Genomic DNA, 21,613 nt, shown 5'->3' with positions numbered 1-21,613 from the left:
ACTGAGGTAACCTGATGTGTATGTTGGAATTTCCCCTTTAGTTTTTTTTTTTTTTGTGGGAGATATCATGCAAGTAGTTTATCACTATAAGGAATATACTGTTACCCAAATGTGTTCTGGTTTTTTTATTCAAATGAGGAACATGTTTTCATGTCTTAGTGTCAGGTGTTTGCATCAAGCACTCAGTGTCACCAACTGAAGTAAATAAAAATAGCTGAGTGTAGTAAAAAGAGTGAGAAAAATTACTTGTTTGGTATTAGACATCTCTTCCATGCTGTTGCTTTCGTTACATTGGTTTTTAACTATAGTTTGATTTTTAAAACAGACAAGTAAAAATCTACAAACCCAAGAAACTCAGCAAAACATTTTTAAATTCAGTTTTTTATAATAGTTATGCATCTAATATCTGAAAACTTTCCAAATGCCAGAAATTTTTTTTTTTTCTAACTTTTTTGCCTTGTATCCAAAGGAGGCCTACAGAGGTATTCTGGTGGTTTCTGTTCATAGATTTTAGTGGCATTTGAAAGGTAAAAGAATCCAGGTAATAAAAGCTGAAGAGAAAGTTCATTCAAGTGTTTTATCTGCACACTGGTAAGAAAACTGCTCATGGGAGAAATGGTAAAAAGAAAGCAAACACCCTATGTGTTGTGATGTTAAAAGAGTTCCTAAGAGAAAAAATTCCATTTGTTGAAGGCTGACCAGTGCTCATTAGCATTTTCTAGCACCCTGTCATCTTACTAGCATTGCCTTACAATTACACTTTATAATTGTGATTTATAAACTCATTTTAAACTAGAAGTAGTATCATCTTTTAACCCCATACCTTACTAAGCTAAAATTTTAAAGGGACTGAGCATCTATAGTGGGATCTGGTTAAATTATTTCTAAAATCACTACTGAAATCTGGGCCAAATGGTGCAGAGCAAATGGAGAGTTTTCACATCTTTGGAAGAGGAAGCACTGCGGTTTGTCTCAGGGATTGAAAAAGTCAGGCAAGGTCTTTACCTGCTTTGCAGAGGTTTTTGTAACATCTGTGCAATTGGTGTTCTAGGCTCTCACTGGATGACAGAGGTGCCAGTCAGTCTGTTCTGCTAGAAGTTCAGCTCCTAAGCTTCTCTTTGGAATTCCAGGGCTCATAGTTGAACTTGCAATTAGCTGCTGCTTGGAGAGGTTTTAGCTAATTGGATGCTGAGGGCAATGTTGGGGTAATAAGGTGTCTCTGAATTCTCATTAGGCCCCAAATGAGAAAGAAAGGGGAGCAAATGACATTGAGAAAGAACAGAATAAGAAAAGTTAGGAGTAGCTTTGTATAAACAAGTAAACAGAAATCAAAATTGAAGCTAATTCAGGTTGGACCATTAGGTTAAAAAGCAGACCAGTAACAGAGGAAAATGTAATACCTTAATTAGAATTTTTTACCTTCTCTCTGAGTCAAGACCAGGTCCAGGGACATGAGACAACCATCTAATGTTGAATGGCTAGGCTATGAGTAACAACAAAGACAGGTTTCTGTGTTTCTGTGACAGAATTGGCATTCTCCTGAGGAGATGGCAGTAGAAGATACTCCTCTGTCTTCTGAACTTGGCATTAATTTTTCCCTGGAAAACAAGGCACAATATCTATCTTGTGTCTTCAGGTCCAGGCAGAGCAGCCTGTTCATGAAAAATTTTGGACTGAGCCAAATAATGAAACCTTCCTTGGCTGTGTCGTCATGGAATTTGAGGATGGTTCGGCTGATAGCAGAGTCCTGGCTGGGAGCACAGAAAACGCATCCAAACAGACAATTGCTTTCAGAGATTTTACATCTATAATTACAAGGTTGATAATTCTGAATTTAAGGCTTGTCTAGGCTGGCTTCTGTTTCAGCTCAATATTTACTTATAGCTGGGAAGTGGAATGGGCATGCAGCCTACACTGATTCCCTGAGTCCTGGGGTTGGTATTAAGTAATCTGTTACAAAACAAACTCATCAGAGAAGGGAGGGCAGTCTCCCTTTGCCAGATAGTGCTTCTCACTGGGGATTTATCAGTCTGGAACATTAACAAACTCTGGATAAGAGTGAATAAAATCTGGCCTGCATGGCCTGTGGAGGTGGATTAAATTAAACCTAATATTGGTGGGGTTTTTTGGTTTTTTTTTGTTTTTTTTTTTTCAATTTTGAATGCTCTTTTTTGTAAGTGCCAGGTGTATGATTATTTATAGTGTGCAAAGTACTTGGTAAGAAATGTAGCCACCAGCCTGTATTCCACGTGCTGCACGTCTTAAATCAGTCAAATACACAGCAGTAAATGGTGTACACAGCAATGTTCAGAAGCAGGGGAAATAGCCAAAAGGAAGCAGGAAAAGGAGGAATATCTGCTTAAATTCTTGCTGTGATGCTATTTAAATGCATTTATGCAGGACAGGCATAGTGATTTCAGATCAGCTAAGGTGGATTGGTATTTTCCTGTCATTCCTTTCTAATACCTTTTGTGTTTGTTTTCCCATATGAATGTAGGCAATGCTCTCTGGACCAAAAAAGAATCTGTGGTGACTGAAAGTTGTCCATCTTTCAGCTAAAGTGATAAAATTCATGGTTTTGAACCTGAAGAGATTAGGAGAGGTAGGATGCAGAATGTGAAAAAAGAGAATGCTAGAATACAGTGTGGCTGAATGGAAAAGCTCTGAGAGACATTAGCTCAAGGGAGGGAGGTTGTCTTTTGTTGACATCCTGTTGTAGTTGGACTTCTCTGGTATCAGATTAAGACGTGGAAAGTACTTTTTTGGTTGGGGTTGTGGGTATTTTGTGGGTATTTTTTGATCCATCTTGGACATTTTTAAGGTGCTTGGTTTTGTTTATTTGTTTTCATTTGGAAATAAATAAGACATCACAACCATGAAATCAGCTTCATTTGTGTGCTGCTCAAGTGCTTCAACCTCACACAACCTCTACTTGCCATTTTGAGAGTTTGCTGTTTTCACAGCATTTTCTTTGAAGGGAAGCTTCCCTGAGCAGAGAGGGCATAAAACTTACTCTAAAGGCCTCTTCAGGAAAGTTTAGTTTAGAAACCTTTGGATGACCTGTGGGGGAAAAGAGCAGACTGGCCAAATGCAGTGTACAGTATGAGTAGCTTGGTGCTGTAAAGGCAACCTTGCAACTCTGACACACAAAGATTGCTTTCAGGCATGTGAGAAAATCTTATTTAATAAGGAGGGAGGAGGAGAGAGAGAGGGACTTGCAGAAAATGCACTCTCCTGCTCCTTTCAAGGGAATTACGATTAGAGCAGTGTAGCCCCTGAACTCTTGATCTTTGCTGTTCCACACTCTTAGGCAGATTGTTCTGTTTTCTCAGGAATGTCACTGATATTTTCCTTCCTCAGCATCCCACTGATAACCTCTCTAAGCTCAGGGAATGCTTTTGTAACTCTGGTGAGCTGCACATTGAAAGTAAATTTTCTACCTTTGAGTTACTTACAGGTCTATGCTTATTTTCCCTGACAAGAGCGTACTGAAGCGGTGGGGGGGGGGAGGTTTGGGACACTTGAAGCATTCAGAACATCTGCTATAAAAAATCACCAGTAGCAGCTAAAATTGCCCAGTAGTGTGGTGACATTTACAGCACTCTCCTGTTACTGTGTGATAGTCCAGAGCGGATAGAGCCGGGTGTCCTCTCCAGTTTGTTTTCGCTCATCTGGAAAGTTGCGCCTTTACTCACCTCATCCCAATGCAACACACTCTTATACTAACAAATGATTGTCACATTTAGGGATTTTGATTGCGTGTATGTTCATGCTCCAGACAGTCACTGAACACAATACAGGTGAAACAGAGAGGATTTTTACCCTGTGTTATTCAGATGGTTGTGTTAGGTTAACATCACGATCTCTCACTGTGCCAGGAGACCTCTGCTGCTGTGAGAAGACTGATGTGTTTAGTGGCAAGGTGCTCTTATAGTAATGTAATTTTCATCTTGTAGTACTGTCTACAAGCAAAGAATGCTGTACCTGTGAAAGTACATATATGCTTGTAAAAGCATCGTCTGAGCTATACCTGCTGATGTTTGGATAAGACAGTGGCCCATAACTATTCCTGTGCTGGTTGACATGGTGACACTGCAAGTCTGTAATGTGCATTTTGTGTCTGTCAGTGTACAAACAGTTCAGATGCTGTGAGCCAGAAATCATAGGAGAAGGAGGGGAGGGATAGGGTCACCAGAACGGAACTAGAGGAATTTTGGGGAAAATCACCCTTGTCCATGGCTGGAGCCTGTTTTTTAGCTTGGGTAATTTATGTTTTTTAGCCAGAAGGCAGAAATCTGAGCGCGCTGTGCGTGCTCCATTGGCTCTCTCCTGCCCCCCGCTCGGCGCGTCGCTCCGGCCTGCATGCCCCTACACGCCCCTACATGCCCCCGCATGCCCCGCATCCCCCGTATGCCCGCCCCTGCCGGGGCTGCGGCGCGTCCTCCGGGCCGCCAGGGGCGCGCGGGCCCGCGCCGCCGTGGAGCCGAGGTAGCGGGCGGGGGGCGGCCGGGGCCGCGCTGGGCGCAGGGCCGTGTGGCCGCAGCGCCCGCCCCGTGGGAGGTCCCGGGCTGCCGCCGGCCCAGGCGTGCACCGGGGCCGCTGTGCCGGGGTCCCAGCCGCGGTGCCGCCGTGCCCCGGGCGGCGTGCACAGCTCGGTGCGGCGCCCGGCCCGTGGCCCTCAGCCGGCCCCGGGCTAGAGATGGGACGGGCCGGTGCGAGCAGAAATCGGTATAAAAGCCGAGGCTTTCCCGGGTGTGCCTTAGTCCGCGGGGCGGCACACAGAGGGGGCCGGTTCGCCGGTCGTGTGTAGCTTAGAGGTACCGCCTGCTTCTCAGGGTGGGCACCAGCATCCTCCCCTGCCGTCTGGGGGATGTTCCGCGTTACCCGCTGCCTTGAGTACCATGGTGGGAAGTGTTGCGAACATGGAGATACAGTGAATAGGTTATTGTTTAAGCAGCTCGAAATATTTTTCATACCTATCTATAAAAAGGAAAATGCTTCGTTATACTACTTAGAGAGGATAAACATGCCTGGAAATAAAAAAGCTTCAAATTCATTGCAGTCCTGAGATGACTTAAGGGAATAAACGGCATAATTTATTTTAAGATAGAGCTTGATAATTTTATGAAGTAGATTATATGTTAGTGAGTGAACAGTAGCTGGATTTGGACTATGAACCAGGAAGTTGCTTCCAGCTCTATATAAATTACTCATCGCTCCATCTTGGGGCTGTTGTTCATATGTTTTTTACCTCATGCTGCTTTTTCTTTACCCTAGGCCATCTTGTCTCGCACACTGAATTATCAGCAAAGAAAGTATGGAGAACATCCTGGCTAGTTTATGTGGGACCAGTCCAGAAGATCCACTCCCTGTGTGGGTTCATGGCAGCGTTGGCCATTGCTTTAACCAGCTGACATTAAATGTGATTCCTCATGTGATCCTTGCAGTGGTCAGTGCCTGCTTCCTTGGCACTCCGAGGTATGACAACTGACTTGTCTGGCTCTTGATTATTATGGACTTGACGTGGGGTGGAAAGGGTGGAAGTTGTATCTCCCTATCATGTACTGAATATGTAACTAGGGAATGGCGCAATATTATAATGCTATTATATTTGTCAGCATCCGTCTAATTCAGTGTACAGAAAAGAATCCAGAAAGAATAAAGGGAATTGTGGGCATGAAATCACAGAAGGCAATTTGAAACTTTTTCAGTGAATAAAGATTGGGGAAACTGGGATTATTCTGGAAGAGGATATAAATCCAGGGTGGCATAGAAGATGTATGTAGGGCAAAAAGGAGTTCAGAGAAATGCAATTGTTTTTCTGTTTACCATCTTCTGAAATTTGTAAACATGACAACATTCACTGATACTCAAAGGCCACAAAGAATCTAGTGATAATGAAAATATTTTGATGGGCAATAGATGACAGACTTTAGAAGCACAGCATCACTGAAAGGAAATCAAGGATTAGAGATGTGACACAGAGAATTTAATAATCCAAAATTTGTGTTAAAGCGGTTAAATATACTTTTTTTTTTTTTTTCTGTTAATCCTCAAGGGTTGGAGTCTAATTTGACCACAAAATATCATAGTTTGCAAACAAATTTCTGTAAAGAAATGTTTTTGTTTGGTAGCATCTAAATCTCTGGTATTGGCTGAAGAGTCGGCTATATTGACCTGAATTAGTTTAGCAATCCCTATGGTCAGAAAAAGTTACAGATCTAGTGAGGTGTATCCAGAAGGTTAAGTAGGAGTGGATGTATTAACATGGGGAAGAGGAGAGGAAGAAAGGACAGTACTTACTCAGAGGTAGTGGAATTTTAACTGTAATTTATCTCACTGCTCTTTCCTTCTCAAGGTCTGGCTCTGGTGTGCCTTGCAGGCCAAGCTGGGGGTGGAGAATCGCTACCTCCTTCATATTTGCTGGCTTGTTCCTTGCTGACACCATCCCGGCCACCATTTCCCAGCAGGAGCTGGGCCCTGTGTACCTGGAAGTGCTGGCCAATGGCACTGCTGCCCTGGCATGGCTGGTGCATGGCTTCACTCTTCTCATGCTCTGCAGGTCCATTCACGGCTTTACCAGGGGCCCTGCAGCCCTGGCTCTCCTCACTCTCTTACCCCTACCTTCCTTCATCATCACACTGGTGTGGTACTGCCAGAGTGGGACAGCTTGGTCCCCTGCCCACCCCGGTGCCTCCTCCAGGTTTGCCATTCTCTGTCTGCAGCTGGCCTCTCTGCTTGCCTATGTGGTCAGCTACCTCTTCCCCACTGCTGGGAGGCAAGACTTCCTCTCCATCAATCACTCCTGGCAACAAGACCAGCCCATCTCAGGGCCAGGGATCCCAGTGCCTGACCAGCAGAGAGTGGCAGAAGATGGTGAGAGCTGGCTCTCACGCTTCTTTTACACCTGGATGAACCCCCTTATGATGCGTGGCTACCAGCAGAAGCTGAACCAGCCACAGGATGTCTATGAGCTTCCTCGCCAGCTCCGGGCTGCCAGGGTCTGTGACCGGTTCTACTCATGCTGGCAGAAGAAGGCAGCTCTTCACCAAGCAGAGGAGGAGACAGTGTCTCTTACCAGCCCAATCATTGCTGGAGGTGATGGGAGTAGTGATGCTCCAGACAGCCCACACCATGCCCAGGAGGCTGTGCGTCTCTTGTCAGTCCTTCATGCGGCCTTTGGGCTTCGTTTCTACACCCTTGGACTTCTCAAGCTGGCCAGCAGTCTGCTGGGTTTTTCAGGTCCTCTGCTTCTGAACTTGCTGGTGAACTTCATGGAGTCACGGCAGGAGCCCCTGAGCCATGGGGTTCTGTATGCCCTTGGGCTCTTTGCTGGCTCCTTCCTGGGCGCTCTCTTGCGGAACCAGTTCAGCTATGAGATGAACAAGATGGTGCTGATGGTGCGGGCCGCCGTCATCTCCGCCATCTACCGCAAGGCTCTGCGAGTCAGCGGCACCAGCCTGGCCCGCTTCACCGTGGGGGAAATTGTCAACTTCATGAGCACGGACACCAATAGGTTGGTCAACTTCTGCCGCAGCTTCCACGAGTTGTGGAGCCTGCCTGTCCAGCTCATCGTTACCCTCTACCTCCTGTACCAGCAAGTGGGGGTGGCCTTTCTGGGAGGCATGGCCCTGGCACTGCTGCTCGTGCCCATCAACAAGATCATAGCTGACCGCATTATGGTGAACAACCAGAAGATGCTGACACACAAGGACACAAGAGTCAAGGTGAGGGGCAGTAGTATCTCTCTGAGTTTGTATTTTTGACCTGTTTGTCCCAGAACGTTGGTTTCTTGACCACTAGTCATGATCCAAGGCAGATTAATTGAATCACAGCTGTTGAGAAAAATGCCAGGAGGGATGCACACACAGACTTTGGTCAAAAGTGTTTCAGGTAGTTCCACCACCCATAAGACTGTGAAACTTTAATGCTTGTCTTGTCCCCTGGGGTAATTTAGGTTCCCTTGCAAGTTTCTTTTTTGTGTCTAGTAGTTGAGGCAAGACTCCCAGTGCTTCCTCTGGATATGCCTCCATCCTATTGGTCCAGTGATGCCATCAATGCTAAAGTGGCTTGCAGTCTGGACAAAGGCAATGAACATGGATGTAATTTTATATGGCTCCAGGCATGGCACTCTCAGTCATCTTTTCCACTGCTTTTCCCATATTTGCAGTGCCATCTCTCCTCATCACGTCAGACATTTGATTCCCACCTTTTAGCATTGTATCTCTAATTTGAGGGGACAGCAGTTTCACTCATGCTTTGGAAGCATGAAACATAGGTCAACTCCCTGTCAGAGCTGTTGGCAGCTTTAAAAATACTTATTTTCCCAACTGTTGTAAGACTAGTTTGCTGAATAAAGTCTCTCTTGTTAGTTTTCTTTAATGTTGGGCAGAGACACAGTCAGCTTGCTCTACATATGCTGACCTGAGAGCAGAAATGGGAGGACTGCATCCTGCAGGGACACTGGAGTTCTGGAAATTCACCAGCCAGGCTCTGGATACAGACTAGCTGTATCAGGACAGGACCAGGCCTGAGAGTCAAGTGTTCTCTCAGGGCACCGTGGGGTCAACACAAGTAAATAGTATCCAAGCTGTAGCTAGCAATTCCACACGTCCCTTCACCTGTGTTGTTCATCTTTCACTTGGAAAGCAGTGTAGTATTTTGCCTTTTCCTGAGTTGTACACAGCATGGATGGCTGAAGAAGCTGGTGGGATGGATGAACACAAAGTTTGCAGTAGCTGTCACTTAAGTTTATGTCTTTGTTAACAATAAATGGTTCCTGACATTTCTAGCCTGACCCTTAGCAGGAGACAACTGCACACCCAGGCACAGCCCAGGCTGCCTGGGCACTGTTTGCTTGATGTTCTTTTCCTCATTGCCTGCAGCTAATGACAGAGTTCCTATGCGGCATTCGTGTGATCAAGTTTTATGCCTGGGAGAAGCACTTCAGCTCCAGGATAAATGCCTGCCGGGCTAAAGAGCTGCAGAAGTTACGGGCCGTCGGTTACCTGGATGCTTTGTGCGTGTACATGTGGGCATCACTGCCTGTTGTTGTCTCCATTGCTATCTTCATCACCTATGTCCTGTTGGGTCACCATCTCACTGCCACAAAGGTGAGTAGGTAGTAGGTAGAGCTCCAATTTGTATTGTGCAGAACAGAGTCTACATCTGAGGCATCTTCTCTGGCAAATAAACGCAGCCCGTGTCTCTCCACAGCTCTTCAGGCTGTCACTGGTGAAGCTGTTTGGAGATACAAGGGAGGTACTGGTTCCAGCTCATGGCTCTTTGCTTTCCCATGCAGGTGTTCACAGCATTGGCCCTTGTTGGGATGCTTATTCTACCCCTCAACGCCTTCCCATGGGTGTTGAATGCGATTTTGGAGGCCAAAGTTTCCCTGGATCGAATCCAGAAATTCTTTGAACTCATGGACCAGGACTTGGAAGCTTATTATGCCCTAGGTAACGGTTAAGGAATCTGGCAGGCCTGAGGCTCTGAGCAGACATTCAGAGCAGAGAGCTGAGGTGTGAGGCCCAGGGGCAGTACTGGAGGGCAGCTGGTGGTCACCCTGTGATTCAAGATGTGCAGCTGGGTAGAGGCAGAGTGGATATACTTGACTTCTCTTAATTTCTGTGGAAACCAGGAGACAAGGCTATAACATTATGCCATAAGCCACTGTTTGTCCCAAGAGGGCCATTACTGTCCCAGTAGAACAAGCAGCTCTGTCCTCTGACTAAAGCTCTTCTGATACTGAAGCCGTCAACAGACTTGTCTTCACCTGGCAGAAAGGCTTGAGGGGCTGCCCCTCTCCTGAGCCATATTAGCTCCCTGTCCTTCTTTCATTGCCTTTGGCCAGCTCCCTGCCATTCTTTTGCCTTCAGCAATAATAAAACCAGGTTATATCCTTACATTGTCTCCCTGACAGGCATGTGTGTTTGGTGTGGGCTGGAGGCGAGTTGAAAGAAAGGATGTATAAGTTTAAGGGCAAGTCAGTAGGCAACAGTCTCATTCTGTGGTTGGGTCAGAGGCATCATACTGTGCCTCATCCATGGTCTCTGCATTTGGGAACAAACCTGATGGTATTTGGAATGGCAGGTGTCTTTAATTTTCTGGTCTTCTCATAGCAGTGCTTTGGTGTTCTGCTCTTCACTTGTAGATAGCCCTTCAGATACTGCTACTGCCATGGAAATGAAATGTGGAGCCTTCTCATGGGTACCAGTTGAGGAAAGCACCAGGGTGCCCTCATCCACAGGCAGTCTGCAACTGCACATCGAGAACCTGTCAGTGAGAAAGGTGAGCAAGGACATGGGACGTAATACAGAAAAATGGCACTAGAGAAAAAATCCTGGAAACTAGAAATAATGGAGCAGAGGTGGCATGTTTTCCTTAGCTTAGGAGCTGTGCATCTAAATCTTGTCTTGGTCAAGAGGCATAGGGCACATATCTCAGAGCTAAGAGGTGTGCTAGAGAGCTTCCATGGCTTACAGACAGGACACGAACTAGTTCTCTCTGCTTTCTACTATTGCTGCAGGAGGGAACAGAGCAGGTCTCTAGAGATAATGCTCCTTGCAAATCTGTGTCCTGTCAGATCAGGAGTCTGGTTTATTTGACAACTGTACCCAGCTGCGCTGCTGAACGTGTGAGATGGTCCTAGCAGCCAGCTTCCTTACAGGCAACATGTGGCTCAAGAAATCTGGACAATCTATGCTGTATTAGCACATCAGGTTGCTTCTTTTCATTTCCCTTGCAGCTCAAGAAATCTGGACAATCTATCCTGTATTAGCACATCAGGTTGCTTCTTTTCATTTCCCTTGCAGGGAATGCTCCTGGGGGTTGTTGGGAAGGTTGGCTCTGGCAAAAGCTCTCTGCTTGCAGCCATCACTGGAGAGCTCATTAAGTAAGTAGCCTAAAGACTTTTCCCTGCCTGGTCCCTCCATGCCACGGCAGATGGGCACTGTCCGGTGCTATTCCAACTTGTAATCTGCCAGCAGTTTTTCTTTGTTGCCCTTTATACCCACTCCTGTTGTGCTTGTAGACAAGGTGGACGAGTGTATGTTTGTGACCTGGAGCAAGGATTTGGCCTGGCCACACAGGAGCCTTGGATACAGTTTACCACTGTCCGTGAAAACATCCTTTTTGGGCGGGAATATGATGCCAGGCTGTATGAGGAAGTGCTGGAGGCCTGTGCCCTCTCTGAGGACCTAAATGTGAGTGCCTAGACTGTAAACCTGCCTGGGGCTTCTTGGTAGCCTTTTGCATTCATCCTGAGCCTCACTGGCATCAGTCTTTATTCTTTCAAGGTGTGGACTGGTTTTCCAATGTCCCATCACACAGTGTTGCTGTGATTACCAAACCCACCATTCCTGGCATGCCCAGTACTTCTTTAAGGTGTGAAGTCACTGCTGTAGCAGTTTGAGTGGTTTCTTCTGCTGCTGAGCCAAAACCTCTTCATCCTGGGGAAAGGAATTGTTCTTTCAGAGCTGATGACTGTTGGGTTTTTTTTAGGCAGAACCTATCAGCAGCTGATGCTTTTTTAGGTAGGGGGGAGATTAGAAGCAACTTCTTTGGGATTTGGAAGGGCTATGTCAGTACTCCTGACAGATATTCTAAATTTGAGGTTTATGACTGTATTAGCCAGTTAACCTGGCTGTATATATGGTAGGAAGCTAGCCTTCTCCCAGTTTATAAGCTGATGCCTGATTTTCTGAAGTGCCAAGCTTTAGCAGCTCGTGTTTGTTTTGGCCAGAGCTATGAATGATCTGTAAAGGCAAGATTTTTATCTGAGATTTAGTAGAATGCACCTATGCTACCAAACGAAGAAGAGACTTACTTCCATGTACTGAAATTTGGTAGTTTTTAACTACAACACTGTTTGGAAGGACCCTGACATAATTTTGATGCAGGCATAGCTCTTGTTCTCAAAGAAAATTGCTGTGTGCAATTACCTTGGACCAGAAGTTGCTCTCAATGGGTTGTTCAGATGTGACCATCCTATTCTGAAGTGTAAGAGTTTTTCATTGCATAAAAAAGCTTGCTGGTTGTATGGAGAACCAGTGTACAGACTGTTGCATTATTTAATTGTTGGTAAGGTGTCAGCCTTAGAAATTACTGCTAGAGACTGAGGAGGGGCCCCTTTGTCCTGGTTTGATGTCCCTAGCAGTTTCCTGTCCCTTTCTAAATTATTTTCTTGAATATTTCAGATTTTACCAGCAGGTGACCAGACAGAGGTGGGTGAAAATGGTGTGACACTCAGTGGGGGACAGAAGGCTCGAATAGCCCTTGCCAGAGCCATTTACCAGGTAATTAACAAAGGAGTTACTGTGTGGCAGATCATGCCAAGTCAAATAGGAAGATGCTGGAAGCACTCAGCTGTACAGTGAGCTCTGACAGCATGTCTTTAAAGCACATGGTGCTGGTCGAAAGGTGCTGCCACATGGAGACACTTGGATTTTTCTCTACAGCGCTGCCTGCTCCAGCAGGGCCAGCAGCTATGTCCTTTTTTCTTTTGTCCCCCTCCCAGGAGAAAGAACTTTACCTCCTTGATGATCCCCTGGCTGCTGTTGATGCAGATGTAGCCAACCATATTATGCGGAAATGCATTTTCGGAGTTCTCAAACATAAGACCAGGGTCCTTTGCACTCACAGGACAGAGTTTTTGGAGAAGGCCGATGCCTTGTTGCTGATGGACAATGGCAGGATAGTTAAGACAGGTACATTGCCTTCTCAGGCACTTGTGCCTGTGTCTTGGAATGGCTTGAGAAGATTAGGATTAAGTAGTGGGGAACCCAGTGATAAAAGAGGACACTGAGAAGAACACTACTGCATGTGGGCAAAGATGGGGTGGAAAAGAACGTGAAGATGTACGGATAAAGCAGGACGGCCCCAGATGTGGGGAGCTGATGAGGCAGAAAGATGTAACAGGCTGAATGGAGTGGAGCCTTCAAGGGTACAGTTGCTATATAATGTAGAGAGTGTTATAAGGGAACAAAACCGGGTCATTTCAGAGCAAGAGGCAGTGGGAAGGTGGAAAGTTGTCACCTGTTCCTCACAGATTCTGAAGATTTTGCATTCCTCTCTTCACAGGCACACCAGCTGATATCCTGCCACTTGTTGAAGCCTTCCCCAAATTCAGGGATACAGACAAGGGGCATAAGGATAAAGGTCTGTTCCTGATGAGCTTAAGGGTAGCTGGGGCAGCACAGCTGACCTTCCAGACAGAACCTGTACCTGTTGGCTGCTGGCCTTAGAGCAGAACTCCCACCATCTTGTTCTGCTGTGGCAATGCTGATATGTGGGTGGTGTATACACAGAAGGACAGGAGGCTCACATATCATTGGGTATTGGTCTGGAGCGTATTTGAACCTGTTGTTCCACTTGTAGTCCAGTTTTGGATGAAGAACTGCCAGGGTTGGTGCACCTGTCTTGAAAGAGGAGGGGGAAAAAGAGTCCCTTGTAGTTGAGACTTGTTGTGTTCACAGTTAGAAACAGCTGCAGGAAGAAATTAACACCTGACCTTTGCTTTTGCATTCATTCCCACAGCACCTAATGAACAGGGACAGGAAGAGGCCATAAAGACAGAAGCAGAAGAACCAACCCAAAATAATAATCTCATCCACAAGGAGGAAGAGAAGAAAGAAGGGGCAGTGGCTTTTAAGGTGTACAAGGCCTACTGGATGGCAATGGGCAGCTGCTTGGCAATATCAATCCTCTTCTCACTGTTTCTGATGCAAGGTGAATCAGTGACCCAGCAGCACATCTCTCTCGAGGCACTCCTCTCCTCTTGTCTCATTCCCTGTTTGCATGGAATCCAGAAGGAAAGATGCCAGAGTTTTAAACTCTCACCCTGTTAGCAGGAAGACCACTTTTCTCTTCCCCAAATTAAAGTAGCTCCAAGAGCTACTTCAGCAGGGAGGAGGCACATGTGAGATCTGTACCTGGCATCTTACTGCTGCGTTTACATTACTGTACCTCTGTAGCAGTGCTCTGTCACTGCTGCAGTTCAAGGCTGTTCCCTTGCTCCTGCTCTAGTGCTGACGGGGGGGAAGACTAAACTGAGCAGCAAGACTCTGAAAAAGTTGTCCAGCAGCTTCCCCTTCAGCTTGTCTGCTTCATATTTGCCGTTTCAAAAGTAGAATTTCTCTTTATGTAGTCTGTCTTTCTTTGTAGCATCCAGAAATATCTCGGACTGGTGGCTGTCATACTGGATCTCCAGCATATCCCAGACAGCAAATACCTCTGTGATGGCCTACTCAGCTTCTCTGCCTTCGCCAGAGCTGCTTCTCTTCTCTACCTCTGGGCTTGTGTAAGTGAATATGTTCCAGAGGTGCCAAAGGAAGCTGGAAATGTCCTTAAGTGCATTCCTGTGAAGATCCTGGAGAGCGGGGACAGATAAACTGACGGGTTCACTTCAGGGGATGTGTGTGACTGCTTTGAGAAAGAGAATCAAAATCCCTGACCTGATGATGTGCCCAGAAGGCTTCTGTCTGGGGCTGATGGAAGACCCCTCGCTGCATAGTAATGAGAATATTTGTCCCAACATGCCAAAGGGGTGTAACAGGAGTATCAGGTTAATGTATCCTGATTTCCCCTGGAGTGTCCTCTTGGGTTCTCATGCCGTGTCTGTAAGTTTACTGTCAGGAAGATGTTGGCAGATTCATAATCTTCCTCCTTTTTTCCAGTTCCCCCATTCAAGATCTGGAGAAGACCCTAGCTCCTCCCAATGGCTCAGTGGATGTGAATTTTTACCTGATAGTTTATGGGAGCATTGCAGGGGCCAACTCTCTCTTCACTATTATTCGAGCGTTCCTCTTTGCCAGAGGCGCTCTCCGTGCTGCCTCTGTCATTCACAACCGACTGCTCCAAAGGGTTCTAAAGGTAATGGGCACAAAGTCCAGAGCAGGCTGAGGCTCCTGCAAGCTGACATTCTTCTCATGGCTGGCAGTAAGGGTGTGGGAGATAGATTAAGATTTTTGTTGGTATTGGCTGGTAGGACTGTATTCAAAAAGGGCTGCACCACAGCCAGCACAAGGGGCCAGTGAGCTGGGGTTCAAAATGTGTCCTGTTTATTCCATGGAAGGATGATTTATGGCTCCCACCTGCATCTGTTCATTCACTAGGCTTAGATGTATTGCCAAAGTGAGGGCCAGTCAAGTCAAAGTAGCTTTTACAGGGTGGTGAGTTCATGTTTAGATGAGATTGGAAAGAGTCATTAAGCAAGATCTAGGGCTGATGCTGGCATGTGTCAGTTGACTTTCTTTGTGTTTTTGGCTTCCTTGGGTCCTCAGGCTAGAATTAGGATTAGGGGATTGGAAGTTTAGATTAGAGGCTAGATTTGCCTCGCTACTATTGGGCCATCATGGTGTCTGAGTGCCTGCTTTCTCAGTAGCCATCAGGAGGGATGCTTCCTTTTACCATGCAAACAACGTGAGTTGTTTGGCTGCTAGTGGATGCTGGCTTTGGAGGCTGAGGTAAGGAAGTGGGTCGTGGTGGCCACCGCCTTGTGGCCTTATCTGCTCCCCTTGGTGCTGCTCTCCTGCACACTGTTCTGTGGTTGGATCTCACCGCAGCTAACTGGCTCTTACTGTCTGGTTCCCTTATTGCCAGGCCACAGTCAGCTTCTTCGACACCACACCAACAGGCCGGATCCTGAACCGCTTCTCCTCAGACCTGTACTGTGTGGATGACAGCCTGCCTTTTATGCTCAACATCTTCCTAGCCAACCTGTATGGGCTCTTGGGCGTGCTGGTGATAATGACCTGTGGCCTCCCTTGGATTGGTCTGGTCTTGCTCCCTCTGGCTGTAGTCTACTTCTTCATTCAGCGCTATTACCGATTCTCATCCCGGGAGCTCAAGCGCCTCTACAGTGTCACCCTGTCTCCCATTTACACCCACTTCTCAGAGACACTCTCGGGACTGAGCACTGTCAGAGCCATGCGGGCAACAAAGAGGTGAGCAGACAGTGCGAGCACCCAGAGAGACAGAGCTTGGACTTTATAGGCCAAGGCCTTCCTCGTGTGGGGCTGGTTATAGGGTGGCTGGAATGCCCGTGGTCTAGGGCAGCAGGAGTGGAACTTGAGTGGTGGAAACCTCTGTTGTGTGCCTGACAGGTTTGAGTTGGAGAATCAGCTGCGTCTGGAGCAGAACCAGCGCTGCCTCTTTGCCAGCAACACAGTGATGGAGTGGCTGGACATCCGCTTGCAGATGATTGGGGTTGTTGTGATTTCTGCTGTTGCAGGGATTGCCATCATCCAGCACCAGAAGCAGCTGGGAAATCCAGGTAGACTGCCAGGGATTTGTGTATGTCCACTCCTAGGCTGTGCCCAAGGAGTTCCTCCTCTCCCAGCCCAGAGCTACACGTTTTCCTACACTGTGGTAAGATCCAGAGCTCCTGCCTCCTGTGCCTAGCAAGTCACCCATGGTGTAGTGCTTCAGCTCCTGTCTCTGCTCCTGTGTGTCCCCAACCTCAGGTGGGACCTCAGACTTCAGAGTTCTGACTTTTGTTTCTTTTTTGTCTGCCCACTAAGGTGCCAGTTCCTTCCCTGCCAGTGACATTCTTGTCTATGCTTTTGTCCTCACAGGACTTGTGGGCCTGGCACTCTCATATGCCCTGTCTGTCACAAACCTGCTCTCAGGCCTCATTTCCAGTTTCACTCACACAGAGATCATGATGGTGAGTGTGGAGCGGACAGAGGAGTACACCACAGATGTCCCCATGGAGCCCCAGGATAAACTGGTCCAGGTAAAAGCTCAAATGTCTTCTCTGGTACTGGCCCATCTTCTGGCTCTTTGCCCTACACTTGGCCCTGGGGAGATCACAGGGTTCCAATTAATGGGTGGAGGGCCCTCACTACAGAAAGCACCTTGATCACTCATCTTTTACCAGTATATCTCCTGGGGAGAATGAATCTCTGGCAGCAACTGGTGAAGGCTGGAGTGATGGGAAGGAGTAGGGAAGCAGAATGGGTGCTAGGTACAAGCTCTGTGGTGGAAGAACAAGCCTAGGAGTGGGCTGGAGGTGGGAGTGGGCTGTGCATTGGTTCTGCTCAGAAGCCAAGCAACCATCTAAAAGGGGGGATGGGGCTTGGACTGTGGGGAGGTGATGCTGAAGATGACAATCAATCATTATCATACCCTTTCTCACCTGTGTATCCCTCTAAGGTTTCTGCTGAGTGGCCAAGCGAGGGACTTGTGGAGTTCCAGCAGGTGGTCCTGGCATACAGAGCAGGCTTGCCTAATGCACTTGATGGCGTGAGCTTCACTGTTTACCCTGGAGAGAAGCTGGGGATTGTGGGTCGCACAGGATCTGGGAAATCTACCCTTTTCCTGGCCCTTTTCCGTATGGTGGAGATGAAATCAGGCCAGATTCTCCTGGATGGTGTTGACAGCCAGCTGGTGGGCTTGGAGGAGCTGAGGTATGGCTGAGCAGAGTGAAGGGTAGCTGATGGTGGCTGAGAGCTGTCAATGGCTGCATGCCGATGTAAAGAGTGAAGAGCAAAGGACTCAAGTGTCGTGGCACCCTCTTTTCTGATTGTGGCAGCTTTTTATGAGTCTCTCTGTTGTTTCCTGACAGTTGTGCTAAGGATACCAGGCTGAATGCATGACCCATGTCTCTGTGCCTCTAAGATTTGTAGCAAACTAAGACACCTAATGAAAAAAGAAATAGCAGATCTTTGCTTTCCTGCAGAACCCATCCCATGAGCCCTCAGCTTTTCTTTGCTTGCAGATCTAGGCTGGCCATCATCCCACAGGATCCATTTTTGTTCAGTGGCTCAATCAGAGAAAACCTGGACCCCCAGGGCAAACGAACGGATGATGAGCTCCGTGAGGTGCTGGAGCAGTGCCACCTGTGGGAGGCTGTTACTCAGATGGGTGAGATGGAAGCCAGTGAGAAGCAGCTGATGACTGTGGGTACTGTGAGAGGAGAGGCGGCCTTAGCTCAGGCAGGGAGCTGAGGTGGATGCAGTAGGGAATAGGTTAGGCAAGCTCACACTAGAACCAGTGTGGGAACGAGTCAGTGGGTCCCAGTGGCATTCCCTGACATTTAGAGGCAAATGGACTGGCAGGTGATGGATTGGGTGGCAGAATTTTGCTGGTGAGACCAGGCCTCAGTGAGCATTACACGAGTAGCTGAGAGATAAGCCAGACCTTAGTTCTAAGGGAACTGTGCCAGATGTTGCTTGTGTCTAAGCATAAAGGCTCCAGTTCCTAAAGCCTGGGCTTGAGCAGAATTGGGATTTTGTGTGCTACTGGGAAAACCTTGGACTGCTGGAGCTGTTTGGGGCCCTGTGCAGATGATGCAGGTGACTGCTGATCTTGATCCCTGCAGGTGGGCTGGACAGCGAGCTGGGAGAGAGGGGAAAGAGTCTGTCTGTGGGACAGAGGCAGCTGGTGTGTCTGGCCAGAGCCCTCCTGACGCAGGCCAAGGTGAGTGCACTGCCTCCATCGGAGCAAGGGGGAGGGTGAGCTGCCAGTGTTTGTCTGGGGACAGCAGAGGAGAGTGCTGCAGAATTGGAGGTGTAATGGGAACAGATGTCCTGTGCTGACTTCCCAGGCTGTCCTCGGGCAGGGAGTGTGGTCTCTGCTGTGGTGGTTAGGAGTTCCCCTCACTGCCTGTCCCTGGCAGGTGCTGTGCATCGATGAGGCCACAGCCAGTGTGGATCAGAAGACAGACCAGCTGCTGCAGCAGACCATCCGTCAGCGCTTCGCTGACAAAACTGTTCTGACGATTGCCCACAGGTATGGAAGAGCCTCTGTGCCTAAAGTCCTTCAATTCGCAGGGAGAGGTTGCTGCACATGCCATGCCTGGGCCTCAAGCTGAGCACAGAGGTCTCTGTGATAAGGTGTTTCAAGTGCCAAAGCTGGACTTTGCCTTTTCTGCTGGGTGTTGGGAACAGCTGTATGTGAAAAGGGGAAAACATTGTATCCAGAAGTTGGTGTCAGCAAAGGGCAAAATGCCACATCAAGTCACAGATTTCTCTTCCTGGGCACTGCCTGCTGGGATCAGTAGGGCAGGTAATCGTTCCTTGTGGTTCTGCCAAAGTAGGGCAAGGAGTAATGGAGAACTACCCTATGGAAAGTGGCAATGTGGAGACCGTGGAGGAGCAGGTGTCTCTGGCTCAGTAGAGGGCAGTGCAGGACAGCTGGCAGCAAGGGGCTGCGGGCAGCTCCTGGATAGCTGTTTTCCAAATTCCTGAGTTTTAGTCCCAGCCTGTACCTTATGCCAGCAAGACAGACACTGGCAAGGAAGGACAAGACAACAGTGATTGCCCCACATCTGAGAGATCAAGAGTAGAATCAGTGGATGGTTGCAGCCAGAGGGAGGAGGGCAAAACATGAATACTGCAGAGAAGGGATGGATCAGCATTAGGTGGTGTTCTCTGCTCTTACTCTTGCCAAGTGGAGGAGCATTTGGAGGAGGCTTATGCAATTGTATGGAGGGTGTTTTCAAAGCATAGAGGTTACCACAAAAATAAAAATCAAATGAGCAGGTGGCAGGGGCTGATGTCCTGCTGCACAGGTGTGGGAGTGATGGATGACAGGCAGGGTGGGCTGTGCCTGGCAAGTGAATCAAGTGGGTCTTGTTAAATACATCATGTAGGAGGGAGGCAGGAGGGGTGTGAAGGGAATGTGGTTCCTACACTAGGAATGTTAGGCATAAATAGAGTAGAAGTGCAAGGGCACTGTGGGCTGATGAGTGTATTTGGATTGGGTGTGGGGAGGCCACCTTTGATGGGGGAGTAATTAAAGAGGAGAAACAGCAGAGGAAGGAGTGGCAGAAGGCAAAGCAGCAAGACTGAGTTGAAGATGGCCCCAGCCCCTTTTCCACTAGGATGAAGAGCAATGGGGGAGAGCAGTAATGAGAGGTGATGATGGGGTTGTTTTGTATCCATGTTTTTTCCATGCCATTCAGCCTGGGGTGGAATCCAGGATGGGAAGTGATTCTGTACTTGTCTCTTGCCCCTCCAAGTCATTTCCAGTGCTGCAGCCTGCACTGTCTTGGAGATGAATGTGTAACCAGAGTCTTGAACTCCATAATGCCTTTTACCTGCTCAAATCCTGTGCAGTGTCTTCCTTGTGACTTGCATCTTCGTAGGGTGTAGTTTCACACTGAATGGTGCATGGCTGTGCAAAAACATTCTTGGTGTCCTGTCTTCCCTATCCAGAGCCAGAGGCTGCTGCTCTGCTGGCATTCTGGGCAGACCTGGGCAGTGTGCAGTGTGGTTGCCTGTCTGGCAACTACAAATCTAGCGGTGGTGGTAGCATAGATGCCAGACTGCAGGGGAGTAACAGCTGATGCACACTTTCTGCTGCCCTTGGGAGGTGGCAGGTGAGGAAATGCTGGGGGAAATAAAGTAACTCAATAATCCCTGCGGGGATGGAGACACTTTGTACAACCCCAGAATCAGGCATGCCCTGAGCCTCACTTCCAGAGAACTTCCCTCTGCACTCCTGGTGCCCTGCCATGCCCAGCAACTGGAAGGCATCACAATGCACTCCTAAGAGGTGCTGCATTTCAGCAGTGAGCAGAGGCTCTCTGGGGAGCTGCACTGCACTGTGACTTTGAATACAGAGAGAGATCCTCCACAGCTCCTAATGCTGGCCATGTCTTGGGCCACCCTGAACAGCAGGGGAAGCAGAATGCAGAGCTTCTCCTCAGATCCACCAACAGGTGTCCTGGCATTTGCTGTCCACAGGCTGAACACCATCCTGGACTCCGACCGTGTGCTGGTGATGCAGGCTGGGAGAGTGGCAGAGCTGGATTCACCCGCCCGCCTAAGCCAGAAAGATGGCTCCTTGTTCCAGCACCTCCTGCACAGCAGGCAGCAGTGACTTCCCTGCTGGGCTCAGCCCAGGCATCCCTTCCAGCTGGGCTTTCCTCTCACCTCAGACACCAGCCCTGCAGCCCTGTCCCTGCAGGGCCAGGAGCTGCTGAGTGGAGGGAGAGGCTTACTCCTGCCTGCAGGCAGCAACTTTGTGTCCTCAGGGATGGGAGTGTGGCCTTTCCTTTAACAGGGAAGATGCGACCTGACCTGCTAAGAGTTATGCAAGCCTGGTTGGTGGGATCCTGCTCCCCTCCAAGGGCTTCCCTTTGAGATTACAGAGGGATTTTCTACTCACTGGAGAATCAGTAGCTCCTAGTTTGAGACTTAGTCTCACATATGCAATGTAAAATAAAGTGGAAATATCCTTGTGAAGCTGTTCATTCAGGTCCTTGCCCCTTTTCCTCAGCAGACACCTGTTTTGTTAGGAGATATAAGAGTGGTGCCCTCTCTGCACAAAGACAACCCTACCTACTCTCTATTCCCAGAAGGCTTTCCTAAGCCCAGAAGGTTGCACTCGGGGATCTTGCTGCTTTTCCTCTGGTTTTCAGTGGAGAAGGCCTTCCCCTGGAGGGGCTAGAATGCAATTTCATTAAAGGCCTCTAAGGCTAGTTTATTTCAAGACCATTCCTTCAAGGGAAATTCTCAATCACCTCCTGCATTGCTTCTAGCTGCACAAACCCACAACTGCTTTCAGTTTTAGGAACTTGCTTTTGCCATAGGCACCTGGGACTCCTTCCCAACACTCTTAAGGCCCATACCTTTGCTATGCTGTCCAGGGGTAGGTGCCATTCCTT

The 21,613-nt window shown here is 48.1% G+C and overlaps 1 protein-coding gene and 1 long non-coding RNA gene across 2 annotated transcripts; both read left to right on the top strand.

Moving 5' to 3' along the window:
• The first annotated feature begins 1,535 nt into the window (after positions 1–1,535).
• LOC136358467 (uncharacterized) lies at positions 1,536–2,881 on the top strand. Its single transcript, XR_010743107.1, has 2 exons — positions 1,536–1,818; positions 2,498–2,881. It is a non-coding gene; the product is annotated as an uncharacterized lncRNA (long non-coding RNA).
• Positions 2,882–5,278: 2,397 nt separating this feature from the next.
• On the top strand, positions 5,279–21,199 carry ABCC10 (ATP binding cassette subfamily C member 10). Its single transcript, XM_066315889.1, has 21 exons — positions 5,279–5,478; positions 6,359–7,727; positions 8,886–9,113; positions 9,302–9,458; positions 10,154–10,290; positions 10,815–10,894; positions 11,033–11,204; positions 12,198–12,296; positions 12,518–12,707; positions 13,081–13,158; positions 13,537–13,728; positions 14,164–14,299; positions 14,676–14,871; positions 15,601–15,944; positions 16,104–16,273; positions 16,575–16,735; positions 17,155–17,408; positions 17,720–17,865; positions 18,323–18,420; positions 18,620–18,732; positions 20,691–21,199. The coding sequence occupies exons 1-21, from the start codon at positions 5,318–5,320 to the stop codon at positions 20,824–20,826; spliced, it is 4,617 nt and encodes a 1,538-aa protein (XP_066171986.1). The 5' UTR covers positions 5,279–5,317; the 3' UTR covers positions 20,827–21,199.
• Positions 21,200–21,613: the final 414 nt, after the last annotated feature.

The sequence above is a fragment of the Sylvia atricapilla genome, chromosome 3 (genome assembly GCF_009819655.1).
Source record: "Sylvia atricapilla isolate bSylAtr1 chromosome 3, bSylAtr1.pri, whole genome shotgun sequence".
Classification (NCBI taxonomy): Eukaryota; Metazoa; Chordata; class Aves; order Passeriformes; family Sylviidae; genus Sylvia; species Sylvia atricapilla.
The sequence above is the reverse complement of the archived record's forward strand: the minus strand, read 5'-3'. Positions and strand labels throughout refer to the sequence as shown.

Bases quoted from the DNA above. Each gene is read 5' to 3' on its own strand.
- ABCC10 (XM_066315889.1), top strand. From the start codon at position 5,318: ATGGAGAACATCCTGGCTAGTTTATGTGGGACCAGTCCAGAAGATCCA. The intron at 7,728-8,885 runs GTGAGGGGCAGT...CATTGCCTGCAG, and splicing joins ACAAGGACACAAGAGTCAAG to CTAATGACAGAGTTCCTATG. The intron at 18,733-20,690 runs GTATGGAAGAGC...TGCTGTCCACAG, and splicing joins GTTCTGACGATTGCCCACAG to GCTGAACACCATCCTGGACT.